Source organism: Strigops habroptila, chromosome 5 (assembly GCF_004027225.2).
Source record: "Strigops habroptila isolate Jane chromosome 5, bStrHab1.2.pri, whole genome shotgun sequence".
Taxonomy (NCBI): Eukaryota; Metazoa; Chordata; class Aves; order Psittaciformes; family Psittacidae; genus Strigops; species Strigops habroptila.
Genome location: NC_044281.2, coordinates 44,209,260 through 44,224,316, shown reverse-complemented (window position 1 = coordinate 44,224,316; position 15,057 = coordinate 44,209,260). Strand labels below are relative to the sequence as shown.

General features: G+C 41.6%; 1 protein-coding gene across 1 annotated transcript in view; it reads left to right on the top strand.

Annotated features, from left to right (window-relative positions):
• The window catches only part of KIF5C (kinesin family member 5C), an 89,174-nt gene that overhangs the window by 26,126 nt on the left and 47,991 nt on the right, over positions 1–15,057 (top strand). The window contains exons 2-3 of the mRNA XM_030488622.2: positions 874–964; positions 7,343–7,416. Of these exons, the coding sequence (XP_030344482.1) occupies positions 874–964; positions 7,343–7,416 (165 nt within the window). The remainder of the gene's footprint in view (positions 1–873; positions 965–7,342; positions 7,417–15,057) is intronic.

The window sequence follows — 15,057 nt, the reverse complement described above, 5'->3', positions numbered from 1 at the left end:
AAAGAGGAATCAAAATTTTATGGAAGTGTATGGGTGGGTTGTGCTACACCATATAGACATATGAATAAGTGTCAGTTGTGGTGTCACCTGGGAATTAAGGCAGCTCAGTGTCTGCGGTGAGATGGTGGCAGTTCACAACCTGGAAATGGCTTCAGTCCCATTCAAAACATCATTTTGGAGCTCTTTCCACATGGCATCTTGCTATTTGTTGGTGCTAAGAATAAAAATTGTGACCATTTCTGAATAAAATACAAGCTTAGGGTAAAATAACAGTGTCTGGGCTGCCTGTTTTGGGTCTAACCTATGGTATTACCGACACACATTTGCATGTTTAGCATAGGAATCAAACCAGTCTACTTCAGCTGAAAGAACACATAGTGTGCTGGAACTGTGCTTGGGATGTGTTGGACCAGCCCAGCCCCAGCAGAAGGCAACTCTTAGGACTTGCAAACTTCTGATTCTCTCAGGTCTGATTGCCGTTTCTCACACCACAGCTTTCACTAGCTTGCTGTAATGAACAGCAAATCTTTTGCAAATATTTACATGGCTATTCCTCCTTAACTCCTAGGAGAGGGAGAAAATAATCAACTTTCAATTACTGAGAGTTCAGCTTATTGCTTTCTGCAACTGTAGCCACTGACCCAAATGTGAACACACAGAAAACATATGCTGTGTTTTATTTGCCGGCTATAGAAAAGATGGTTTTGGAGCACACGAGATGTCACATCTGTTTAGTCAACAAAATATTGTTGTCTCCATTGCACTGAATGGCTTCCTTTGGAGTAAGTACTGCATTTCAGGATGCCTGTCAAATTTGGTCTATAAACTGTTTTAAATGTTCTTTGCCTTACAGAGTTTCTCTCTTATTTGCAGCAAGGGAAACCATACGTCTTTGATAGAGTGTTACCTCCTAATACAACCCAGGAGCAAGTTTATAATGCGTGTGCCAAGCAGATTGTTAAAGGTAGGTGTTGTCTTTGTTTATTCCTGCTTGCAGGGAGGGAAAAAGATAAGATGTCTCCCTGTCACCTCAAGCTATTTAAAGACTGGATAATAAATGTTTAGATGTCTCTATGGGACTTTAGTAACTAGTAATTCCAAGTGTTTTCTTTTTTAAGGATGTGTCTGGGTAAAAAAAACCAAAACAAACAAACAAAAGAAAAAGGACTGAAGGAATTGCAGTAGTTGTTCCTAATTTTCTCCTTCTGTGCAACTGTTATTCCACCCAAATACTTGCTTTTTTGGATATATGATAAGCAACAAAAAGCATGTTCTTCATGCAGTGTGAGATTATGGGATGAGTGTGGAATAGCCATGTCTTTGAATGAAGGATGGACCATTAAAGGAAAACTTAAAAGGCACTGGGTTTGTAGCTGCTTTGCAGGCAGATAGCTTGCATTTAAAAATGAAATTAGATCAGAAGTGAGTATTGGATGGCATCCTATTTGTTTAAAATAAAACCTTCATAAACTGTTGAAACTTGAAGATTTTAACTTGAGTATCAAACTTTTTGGGTGCATTTTAATTGCCTGCCATACTTCCCCCACCTGCCATACTTCTCCCACATCCCAAATCACCCTCAGACCTCTCACTTGGTTCTGATGCTGGATAGTCCATCCATGATGGTATTACAACTGCTACGGCATCTCAGGGGTTACGAGTAGTACTGGTCTAGTATTTCCTAGTCTAGTTATTCCCTGGTTTTGTGTGGTGTCCCTGCACCCTCCAAAATTTGGTCCTTAGCTTTTGTTTTTAAATCAAAGTATGTAGGCAATGCAAATGGTGTCAGAGCTGGTCAGAGTTGTGCTTGTATAGCAGCACAAGGCTGCACTGGAATTTATTTGGTATGAGAGATTCGGGGTTGCTCAGAGGTGCAGGAGCAGTGTTGAAGGACTCGCTAGTGTTTCAGGCATGGAGCTGGATCTGCTGAGAGCTTGTGTGTCTGCCAGTGAGGAGAGGTCCCTGGGGTGAGCAGCCCTGCTGCAAATCCTGGGATCTGTTCTGGAGGAACACTGGTTGGCTTGCACAGACAGCCTGGAGCAAACCAACATGCATGTAGTCTAGATGACTGGGGGGAGGACCAGAAGCTGAATTATTTGATGTTGGAGAGAGGAAATGAGTGAGTCATAAGACTTCACTTGCCTCCTCTCAGAGGGGAGCCTAATTATGGCAATTCTGACTTCAGATGGGTAAGCCTTTAATAAAATCTGGAGGGATTGGAGTTGTAGAACTTGGAGATCATTAGTTTGGGTTGCTGACACACCACTCAACTTTTGGAAGTTTGGGAACTGTTTCAGTACTACAGTGTGTGCACGAACAGAAGCAGCACGTCGCTGTTTGTAGACTTGTGGAGTGTATTTATATCCCCTGTGGAAGCTGGTTTCCTCTGAAAATGGCCAGAGAAATAAAACCCTGTTTGAGAGGAATGTGGAAGACCTAAATCAGTGACTAAGCCTTCTTCATTAGCCAATTAGAAAGGCAAATACTTTCCAAAGTCCTACTTAAAAATAGAGTTAAAACATACTTTTGCATGTCTGTTTACTTGGACCTTCCAGATAACTTGAAAGGCAAGTTTGTTGGGAGGGAGGGTGCAGAAGAAAGGAAAGGAGAAAGAAAAATGGGGGGGGAGGGAAGAGAAGCAGAGAAAGTGAGGACAGTGATGGGGCAAGAGAGAAACGGAGATGTGGGGAAAGAAAGAGTGCAAGAGAGGGAGGGAAGGAGGGAGAGCACAGTGTTACTGGAGTAATGTTCTTGAGCTTTAGGCTTACATTTCCTTAGCTTTAATTTCCAGTTTAGAGCCTAATAAAGTGAAGAATGTGAAACGGGTTGGACTTTTTCTGATAGACTGGAACAATGTAATTTACTACATGGAAATATGAGCTAAGTGCATTACAACTTGGAGCACTATTTAAGTCTTTGAGACTTTTTTAGATAGCTTTTCAAGGTTACCATTTGTTATCAGATTTCATTATACTCCCATGAAATGGCTGATGGTTTCATTGTGATTAATGTTATCACAGAAAATGCCAGCTGGCCTAGCAGTCTCTAAAACAATGGTTATAACCATGTTTACAATAAGAATTATCTAAATGAGGGTTGTTTTTTTTCACTAAAGAAGAAATGGGATTAGGCTTAAGTAAAGAGCTCAATGACTAAGTCAAAGTGTTTCATGTTCCGTACGTGAGAAATGAGAAACGGGGACGTTTTTAGAGGAGTAGAAGCAATCTGTGTGTTACAGCGATTTGAATCAGGGTGAGCACTGGGATGGTGTTCGTTCAAGGTACTCCTAAGGGCAGAAGTACCGGTAGTGGAAGTGTGTGGGAAATCATCACTGGTGCATATGACCACAGCTTGGGAACTTGGGTTTGCATTTCTTTTAACCAAACTAAGAAATATTGCTAAATCTGAAAGGGAACAATAGTGTATGATTGCCACCATTTTTGCTGTTTCCAATGCTCTCTATTGCCAGAAAATAGCTTTATCTTCTTAATCTACACAGATGGATGTCTGTATCAGGATTTTGCATTTTTCCTACATTTACTCTGAGGGAGAATATGTAATGACCCAAGCTGCGAGCATGTTAGTGCGTGTGTGAACATCTGCACATTTGTGTTACCCATGAGGAGGAGAAAATTGCTTTAATGATATTTTAGGTGGTGGGCTTGATTTCACTGGGGTAGCTTATTGGCTTTCTGTTCTAGTTACAAATACAGGCCTCAAATGCTGAGTTGCAGAACCTAGAAAGCTTAGAGATGGAAAAGATAAGTATAGAGCTAAAAATCTGGCTTTAGAAATGAGGCTGAAAGGACTTCCGTAAAGCCATTTGGCCTTTCTTCTTGCCATTAAGACTCCTAAACTGGTCAGTGGTCCATCTGAAAGGTATCCAGGCCACAGCTGCCCTTGGCCATTTCTTGCAGAGCTCTGCTGAGTGCTCCAGTGCTGCTGGAAGGTCTTTCTGAGTCCCTAACCTGGGCAAGTCTGTGTTGTACCCCAACACAATAGCTGCAGTTCTAGACTATTGCTACCTGTTCTATCCATACTCATCATGAAAAAGGCCATCTGGCAGCAGCTGAGTGGCTGAGTTGAGTAGCTATTGTATGTGGGGAGGGTAAATCAAACTGATAATCACTGTAGAAAGAGTTAGACCAGGAATTAAGCACTTGGACTCTTTTTTTTTTGTTATGAGTTACATAAAAATCTCAACTGATCTTTGTTCAGTTACTTTGTTCACCTGTTTTTATCCCTCCTGCTCCTTCGCTCTAAGTTTTGTGCAGCCTGTTTCTGTCTGGGACTGTCTTCTCTCTTTCTTCAATTGACAGATGGTATATTAACTATCTTAATGTGGAAAGCCTTCCAACAAAAATAACCTCTTCTACTACTGAGACCACTGGCGTTTTTTAATTGCAGCTGACGCAAAAGGCCAAAAGGCTATTTTTTTTTTGTGGAATAAGGTATTTTTTGCTATTTGGGAAGGTAAATTACTTTTTTTTTTTTTTTTTTTTTTTTTTTTTTTTTAAGTTCACCAGGTTTGGCAGGAAGAGGACGTAGATTCTTAGATTGTGTTCAACTGTCCTGGGAATTTAAACGTGTTTGGATGAGAAGTGGTATTTTAGAAACAAACAAGAGTTGCATATGTTGGCTCAAGGATTTCAGACACCCCACCCCCCCGCCTCTCCTGCCTGAGGATGATTATTTTTTTTGATGCCTAAACACCTTTGAAACTCTAGTTCTGTGCATCTTCCAGACACTTTAGCTTATGTTCCCCAAGTGCTGATTTTCATCTGAAGAGGAAAATGAACCTTCCTTGTTTTCTAACTTCCAACAAGATTTCAGTTTAGAATAAAAAAGTTCAAACATAAATACTCTCTTTTCTTCTGGCTAACAGAGATGGAGCCTTCCATACACAATACATACGGAGTACTTACAACTGGATGTAGCCTCAAAAGTTAAATATGACTGCTTCCCTGTTGTGCTTATACATGTGTGTGTTTAATAGGAAAAGTGTTAAGTAAGCTTTATATTTAAAAAATTTCAAATACAGTTTCATGAAATAATGCCTTGCCTATAGGCTATTTTGAAATTTAATATTAATCTGATTAACTTTTTTAACGGAAATAAAATTTTTGTGTTTATAAAAAAGATATAACTTTTATCTCCTGTGAGCTGCAGCGACTGTTTTTACACTGCAAATCCTTGGCTGCATCTCTACCTCTACCTCCTTGGTCCTGTGCTTCGTGTTTCTGCTGGTTTGCCTGAGTTAGACCCATCAGTGCAAGCTGAGTGGAGCTCCTAGCAGAATTTGTTTTAAGGTTTTAATCTTCAACAATCTTCAGGAATTTTCTAGGCAACTAATTTTTCCTCATTAATACCTTAATGTCTTCCAAAGCCAATGCTTAGAATATATTGAGGATTTATTGGAAAAAAAGCCACTCAAATTGCACCTGTTAAAGTTCAAGTGAATGGGCTTTTAACGTGGTGCAGTGGGGGAGTGAGGCTTGCTACCTGTTTTCTCCTGTGTTCAGGCTACCTTTGTTGTAGCACTTCCACTCAAGTTCATTCTGTGTTGAACTGCAAATGAATGAGATGTTCCCTTCAGAAAAGAACTGGTGAGGGAATGTTTTGAAATAACCAATAACATGGTCATATTTAGAAGGTAAAGTAATGGGTTGAAGGCATGAACTCAAGATAGCACTGCATCTGTGTCTGGACATCTGTTTTTTTCTTCTATTCAATTATTATTTATAATTACTTATTTTAAGCATTGTTTCCTTAAAGCGAGAAGAAGCAGAGTATCTATTTTTGTAAACAGATGAGGATGCTAAATTCATACAAAATGTTAATACCAGAATGACAGTAATTAGAGTCTCTTTGCCATCTTCCTAAATTTCAAGATTTGAAAAATTTGCCCAGCAATACTTTGTGGAGATCTATACAACCTCTTGCATGTCTGTCCTCTTCAGCTCTCCAAAATAGCTCTGCCACAAATTAAATAGTTACACTCTGTGCTTAATTAGAATATATATTTTTAAAATGTCTTCATTCCAATTTCATCCTTACTCAGTATTGCTGTATAGGAAATGTTGGGTCTGTGTAGCAGTTGTCTTTGAAAAACATCTCCTTCCCTTTCTTTTTATCCATTTCTTTTCTTTGAAATCACCTTTCTATGTTTTTTCTCTGATTTTTTTTTTTCATGCTTGTTTCTTCTTCATTCTTTTTATATTTTTCTAATGTATTTAAGTATCCTTTCTATCTGGACCAGCTACACACGGACATATGGAGTTACAAATAAAGAGATGATACGTGTTTGTGTTTATGTAAATGTAATATATATGACATATGTAATATTATATAATAGAGTCGTGTATATATTTCCTATAAATACACACACATGCAAACATCTTTTTTTCTCCTGCTAGCCTGTATTAGTATAGATATAGAGGGGTGAGCAACATAATGAATATTTCAGAAGGAAGGTGGGCGTCCCTAAGTGAGCACCTTGGCCAGCATCTTTCTCGCTGCATGTGGGATCCAGGGGGATCACTCATAGGAGGCTGATGCGAGCCGTGTGGGGTTTTTAGATTGGAGGTTTCCTTCATTTTTTATTAGCAACTATCATAAATATTACTCTTATTTTTTTTTTACATGGAAGCTGCATAAATAAATGCCTCTACTTAAGATTTTAATTTCACTTGCTTGGAGCAAGTCCAACCCCGTAATCCTTTCAACTGCAATGAATGGACATGGGACTGTGCCTAAGAACTAGCTGGTTTACAACCCTCATGGATTTCTAAAAGCTACTGTAAACATTAACCACTGCAAATTTAAAAATGGATATTTTTGTATCTTAATGCAGTATAAATTTATTCATTCTGCCTTGAGAGAAGTATATTTCCATAAAGCAAATTCTGCTTTTATGACTTTCTTCTTGCTTTCCTCTTATGCTTTACAGACAAGCTTGAAAATTAATGAGGCCATGAACTGCTGAGGGTGATATAGTAGTAAAAATACACAGTATGAGTTTAATTTTCTATATGGTGCATTTGAAATGCAGGCAGTTAAGCTTTCTCTTTCCCATGTTGCACAGGTATATCAGATAACATCTAGTGTCCAGAGATTTTTTTTTTCCCAGGGAAGTGAGATGTCAATAATTCACAATTCTTTAATTTGGCTTTTATTATGAATTTTTTTTTTCTTAAAGGTAGCTAGTTGTGTCATATTTTTCTTTTTGTTTATTGCACACACTATTTTCTAACCGAGCATCAACATCGTAGAAGACTTTTGAAATTATGATAATCCAGCTTTAAGATGGCAATATGAGTTTTAATTGTTTTTCTTCTTGCAGATGTTCTTGAAGGGTACAATGGCACAATCTTTGCTTATGGACAGACATCATCAGGAAAGACGCATACTATGGAGGTACAGTGGCAAAATTAATTCAGTTTGGTAGCAGCAGTAGCATTATATGTACCGATTACTTGAACAAGCCAGCTATTCGGTGCACTCAGCTGTGAGTGATATATAAAAAGAGATCTGGCTATGTTTAGGTTCTACTGCCTTTTAAGCTGTAGTATTTCTTTCAACATGGATGGTTTATTTTCAGGAGATGTCTACAGATATCTAGCCAAACTAAGAAGTGGTGAGTGAAAAATATCAAGTATAGTTTCTCCATATTTGTTTTAACACTTTAGCTATGTGTATATTTTAAAGGATTTGAGTGAGATTTGTTAATCCACAAATGAAAACAGTAATAAGGGTCTATAGAGTTCCCTTGCATGCAAGATTATGAAAATCCATGCCTTAGTTATTGGTTTTCTCATTTGCACTCCCCTATCTGGGAATACCACATACCATGCTGCAGCACAGATGGATGAATGTGAGAATTGTTGCTTTGGAGGAGAAAAATACCAAATTGTACCAAATTCCAGTGGCTGAAATCCTGTCTATTCATATTTCTGCTATGTGAAGTGTGACAGTGCAGGGATTTTTTCCCTGGTTTTTTTTTTTTTTTTTTAAACTGTTCAATTAGAAGACATTTAGATATTTTAGGCTTTTGCTACAAAAGGAGGATCATTCAAGCATTTAATCCTCACATAGGATTGTTCCATCACAACGCTCTACAAGCTTGGAGCATTTCAGTTCAACTGTGAACATTAAATGGGAGGTCTAAAGCAAAGTTTTGTTAAATGAAAGGAAAAAATTAGTTTTCATTTGTTTAACAGCATCAGATGGTTTTGCTACACGATTAACACAGGTGACCTACCTAACCTGAGGGTTAAGGAAAGCAATATTCTCACGAGCCAAAAGGCCCTGGTGAATTTGCTGTTCAATTGCCACAGTTGCTCCTTTCCTGGAGGATGCAATAACTGATACTGCACATCTAATTAAGTCTGTCCTTGTGAGGATGGGGGAAATCACTAGCTCAGCCCTCACAGATGGCACAATGGCTGAGTAATCCACCAGCTCTGAATGTAATTAAATCAAAATGTCTGCAGGGCTTGAGCTGGTGCTTCCACATGGCATGGGGAAAGATCTCTTAAAGCCAATTTATATTCAGAATTACAAGCTGTGATAAAGAAAATGACTGTAGAAAAATGGCTGTTTTACTTTAATAAAGAAAAAGCTGTCATTTTAAAGTGGAATCAAGCCTATATTCAGTTTTAATCCCCCTTTTAACCTAACATCCTCTTGTAAAGTTGCTAAAGTATGTTGTGGAAGGCAAAAATAGTCTGAAGTTGAAGAAATAGTAAATCCTCTTGGTAAAGCTGTCATGGAGGATTTTCTGTGAAATGCTTCATAGTATTAATCTTAATCAGGACATGGTAGTATAATATAGCCAGGATAGGCTTTCCGACAGACATTGGTCCTTCTCCTGTGCTAGATAAAACATTTACCAACCTGTATAATATGATAGATACCTTCTTAAAAATTACATATTTTTGCTCGTAAGATTACATTGGCAGGCTTTGACATTGTAGTAGAGTTTTCAATACTGAATCTTGATAGATTGTAGTTATGTTGCTCTTCACTAGCTACTGCCTGCCTGCTATGTTTAAATGTAGAAAGTAAAGTTAGTATTAAAATGAGAGGCTTTAATGAGCAGAGAACTCTCCATCTGGGTGCTTTGGGTTAGTTTACAAACTCCAGTATCAGCATGGCAGCAACAGCACATGTCAAACTCGTTCTGAGGTTACAGCTAACTCCATGAGAGTGGGGTTTGGGGTTTGTTGTTGTTGTTGTTTTTGGGTTGGTTTTTTTTTTTATTCCAGCTATCCCGTGAATAGCCTACTTTTACCCTTCTACCTTTCTCTTCCCTGCCAGTTTATGGTCTCCATAAATTATAGTAAGACCTGCTTCAATCATCTCTTGTTTTAATAAAAATCCATTTATAATACAGTAAAAAAGGAGTAATTTTTCAATGCAATGTTGGTGTTTCAGTCTTTTAAAGATCTTAATGCTTCTTAAAGTGTTGAATGTGATATTGTTTCACTGAAGTTACTGCTGACTTAAATATCAAGAAGACTGGAGCCCAAGAAGTTGTAGATGCAGTGATTGAGTTACACTTAATCATGTTTTACATATTGATTTCTCTTCTGAGCTGGAGAAAGCTACGTAAAAGAAAGCATAATTATTACAGGGCTTGTTGGGTTTGGAAGAATGTTTAATCAAATGCTTTTATAAGTTGTCACTTCCCCACATTTATTGAGGGATATGTTTACCTGGTGCAGTGATCCCAAAGCTGATGCACCTCTTTGCACACAGAAGCTTCTGCAACAAATCTTTGAATTCAAATCATCCTTTGGCTGAGCTAATGACCCAGCTTGATCAAAGCTACTGTAGAAAAAGAGACACTACATAGCTCTAGCATTTTTGGCTCTGTAGCTGCCTTTGTTGCTTTAGGAATCGTGCATTTTGCAGTACTTCATAGTGTAGACATACCTTTGGTTGGATTTGTGTGCACTGAAGAATTATCAACAAATCTCTGTTTATCCTAGTTTAGGAAAAACTCTTTTTCCCTCTTTGGGAAAACTCCATGCAGTAATACAGGGTAGTCAGTTGGTTTCAGTGAGCTTTTCAAGGACTTCTTCAGGGAGGAGGAATGGATAGTGTGAAAACTGTATTGCAGTTTCTGTTCAATAACTGCGCTGTGTGATGGAACCGAGTACTGAGCTGGCAAGGTAAAACAAAGTATTGGGATGTGTGCTCGTGCAAACAAGTTTTCCCTTCCATCAGGGATTGAGTTTATTCATTCACCCTCTTTTTCATTCTTGTAGTCTGAAATAAAATGGTGTATCATATGACAAGGACTTTTTAGTTTTGAGAAGCATAATAACATGTTGGATATGGTATAACAATGCTTCTGCTGCAGAAGGCAATATTATTTGTATAATATAAATGAAATATTCATGGTTTGGATATAGCTGAGAGCTGCTTTCTAGGGAAGGCAGTCAGCAGCAATGTAACTGATTTATCTATATTCCCTCCCCTTTTTTCCCACCAAGATATTTATGTAATTTGAGGGCAGAAACCTAGTAACTACTTTAAATGCAAGCTTTGAGACAGAATCATAGAATCATAGAATCATAGAATTGTAAGGGTTGGAAAGGACCTTAAGATCATCTAGTTCCAACCCCCCTGCCATGGGCAGGGACACCTTGCCCTAAACCATGTGGCTCAAGGCTCTGTCCAGCCTGGCCTTGAACACCGCCAGGGATGGAGCATCCACAACCTCCCTGGGCAACCCATTCCAGTGCTTCACCACCCTCACTGTAAAGAACTTCTTCCTTATATCTAATCTAAACTTCCTCTGTTTAAGTTTGAACCCATTACCCCTTGTCCTACCACTACAGTCCCTAAGGAAGAGTCCCTCCCCAGCATCCTTATAGGCCCCCTTCAGATACTGGAAGGCTTGGTTAAACTTCATAAGGTTGGCATCGGCCCACCTCACAAGCGTGTCAAGGTCCCTCTGGATGGCATCCCTTCCCTCCAGCGTATCAACCGAACCACACAGCTTGGTGTCATCGGCAAACTTGCTGAGGGCGCACTCAATCCCACTGTCCATGTCACCGACAAAGATGTTGAACAGGACCGGTCCCAACACCGATCCCTGAGGGACACCACTCGTTACAGGTTTCCAACTGGACATCGAGCCATTTACCACAACTCTTTGCGTGCGGCCATCGAGCCAGTTTTTTATCCACCGAGTGGTCCATCTATCAAATTGATGTCTCTCCAATTTAGAGACAAGGATGTCATGTGGGACAGTGTCGAATGCTTTGCACAAGTCCAGGTAGATGACATCAACTGCTCTGCCGCTGTCCATCAGTTCCGTGGCTCCATCATAGAAGGCCACCAAATTGGTCAGGCAGGATTTCCCCTTAGTGAAGCCATGTTGGCTGTCACCAACCACCTCGTTGTTTTTCATGTGCCTTAGCATGTTTTCCAGGAGAAACTGTTCCAAGATTTTGCCAGGCACAGAGGTGAGACTGACTGGTCTGTAGTTCCCCGGGTCTTCCACCTTCCCCTTCTTGAAAATGGGGGTTATATTGCCCTTCTTCCAGTCATCGGGAACTTCACCTGACTGCCAGGATTTTTTGAATATGATGGACAGTGGCTTAGCAACTTCATTCGCCAGCTCCTTCAGGACCCGTGGATGGATTTCATCAGGTCCCATGGACTTGTGCACGTTCAGGTTCTTAAGACGGTCTCGAACCTGATCCTCTCCTACAGTGGGCCTAAGGTCTTCGTTCTCACAGTCCCTGCATTTGCTTTCCAAGACTTGGGTTGTGTGGTCAGAGCATTTGCTGGTGAAGACTGAGGCAAAGAAGTCATTAAGAACCTCAGCCTTCTCCAAATCCATGGTAGCCAGTTCTCCTGATAGCTTCTGGAGAGGGCCTACATTGTCCCTAGCCTGTCTTTTATTTGCTACGTATCTATAGAATCCTTTCCTGTTATCTTTTACATCCCTTGCCAAACTTAATTCTAGCTGGGCCTTAGCTTTCCTAACCTGGTCCCTAGCTTCTCGGGCAATGCTCCTGTATTCTTCCCAGGCCGCCTGTCCTTGCTTCCACCTTCTATAAGCTTCTTTTTTCCCTCTAAGTTTCCTCAGCAGCTCCTTGTCCATCCATGGAGGTCTCCTGGCCCTCCTGCTGCACTTTCTTCTAGTCGGGATGCAACACTCTTGAGCACGTAGCAGGTGATCCTTGAATACCGACCAGCAGTCTTGGGCCCCCCTGCCCTCTAGGACTGCATCCCATGAAACCTTACTAAGGAGGTTCCTGAAGAGGCCAAAGTCTGCTTTCTTGAAGTCCAGGGCAGTGAGCTTGCTGCACGCTGTTCTCACCGTCCTGAGGATCTCAAATTCAACCATCTCGTGATCACTAGAGCCAAGGCTGTCCTGGAGCGTTACATTTCCAACCAGTCCCTCCCTGTTGGTGAGCACAAGGTCCAGCATGGCACCTCTCCTCGTCGGCTCCTCTACTGCTTGAAAGAGGAAGTTGTCTTCCACACAATTGAGGAACCTCCTGGATTGCTTGTGCCGGGCCGTACCGTCCCTCCAACAGATGTCAGGATGGTTGAAGTCCCCCATGAGGACCAGGGCCTGCGAGCGTGAGGCTGCTCCTATCTGTCTGTAGAGCGCTTCATCCACAGAGTCCTCTTGATCAGGCGGCCTGTAACAGATCCCCACCGTAATGTCCCCCATTGCTGTTTTCCCTTTGATCCTGACCCACAAACACTCTGTTACCTCATCACCCATCCCCAGACAGAGTTCCATACTCTCTAGCCTATCACTGACATAGATAGCAACGCCCCCTCCCCGTCTGCCTGGCCTGTCTTTTCTAAACAGCCTGTAACCTTCCATTCTGACACTCCAGTCATAGGAGCCATCCCACCATGTTTCTGTGATACCAATGACATCATATTCCCGTAGCCTTGCACACATCTCTAATTCCTCTTGCTTGTTCCCCATACTACGGGCGTTTTTATAGAGGCACCTTAGCCGAGCTCCAAATGAAGCCGACTCAATGGCTGGGGCAGCTGGAACATCTCTGCATTGCTCCAAGCACTTATTACAGGTGCTGGCAACTGACCAGGAATGTTGGGATGGATCAATGCTCCCCTCCCCCAACACATCTAGTTTAAAGCTTTCCTGACCAGCCTGGCAAGCCTCCTACCAAAACAGCTCTTCCCCTTCTTTGTCAGACCAGCTCCACCAGCCTCCAGTAGATCTGGCCTCCCAAATGGAGCCCCATGTTCTAAATAGCCAAACCCCTGACTATGGCACCAGCTTTCTAACCATTTATTAACCTGCCAGACACGCCTAGCTTTTTTAAGGTCCTCCCCTTTGCCCTGGAGAATCGATGAAAAAACTATCTGAGCTCCAGAGCCCCTAACCACCTCTCCCAGGGCTCTGTAGTCCTTCTTAATGTCCTCCAGGCAACTGCTGTCTATATCTCTAGCACCCACATGGACCACTAGAAGGGGGTAATAGTCAGCAGGACTTACTAGAGCAGGCAGCCTCTCAGCAACATCCCTGATCCGAGCCCCCGGCAGGCAACACACCTCCCTCGAGACTGGATCAGGCCGGCAGATGAGCGCCTCTGTGCCTTTCAAAGTAGAGTCCCCTACTACTATGACCCTCCTCTTTTTCCTGGAGGCACCAGTAGCGATCCTCTTCACTGGTGCATCAGCAGGATGTTCATTAGGTGTGGTGGGTGCTTTCTCATTAGCCTCCTGCAGAACCGCGAAGCGGTTCTGGGTGGGGACATCAGATTTAGGAGGAAGCCCCTTGTCGTTAATTGTCCTCTTCCTCCTTTTTTTGTTCGTTTTTCTCGTGACTAATTCCCAGCTTCCTGGGTTGCTGCCCTCCTTCTTTCCTATACGAGCAATGCTGGACGTTTGCAGCCCCTGCGCAGTTTGGGCCTGGAGCAAGCAGCCCAGCTTCCTCTCAGCTTCCCTGGCATCTTTTAGCTCTCCAACAGCCTCCCGCAGCTCAGCCACCTGCTGCAGGAGGACCTCCACCAGGGCGCACCGAGTGCAGCCCTGTCCATCGTGCACCCCCGCCTCACGAGACCAGTCGAGGCACTTTCTACACTCTGAGGTCTGCGCCGCAGCCTCCCCTCTCATCGGCTCTGTCTGGGTGCCTACGCTGGCCACCGCCGGGGCAGAGCTCCCAGAGCGGGCCCTGCTCCTGAGGCGAGTGCTCACCATCCCGCTCGCTCTGCCTGCACGAACTGCCGCACAAACTGCCGCGCCACGCCCTGTTTGCCTGCGCTGGTCGCCGCGCTCCTGGTCGCTCGCGCTCCCTGGGATGGGTTTTACCCACTGAGGGAGAGATTTTATCAGTTCTTTGTGTTAAATTTTCTTTATCCTAGGCTGATGCTTAGAAGTTGACTGTCATTTCACCAGCTTTAGCAAAAAGGAAGCCGTGTCTAGGAAGACTATATTTTAGTATATTAATGAAGGCTGAGAAACTTGCAAAACAGGTCAATATGAGCCACTAGTCATTCACAGACATGCATAATACTGAAAAACACATGTACATATGTATGATTTTCTTACTATTTTGCTAAAAAAAAAAAAAAAAAAAATTGGTGTTAAATAATTTTTATCAATTACAGCTCAAATCTGACTTCCATTGATTTGGAATTGTATGGTTACCCACTATATTTAAAAGAAAATAAAATTCCCTACCACTATATGGAGTAAGATGCTTTGTGCTGATATAGGCAGTATTACTTGGACAAATATATTCAAAAGGTGTATCACAGTTTCTAGATGCTGTATTCTGATGGAGTCTTACAACTGCTGGGTTGTTATTGCATATTTAAGCAGTTTCATAAAACATTTGGAATTAACAATGCAGTGTATCATGTAGTCAGAAAAGTTTTTTATTTCAAGTCTATATTTCTATTCAGTTTTTAAGTGGTGTTAGCTTTCCTGCATGTGTCTGACTTTGTCAAAAAAAGCAATGCAAAAAGGAGCCACACAACCAGCGAAATTGTTGGTTTTGGTTAATATTCAGTTCTTGAAAGAAAAGAGGAAGGTAGTTGTACAAAC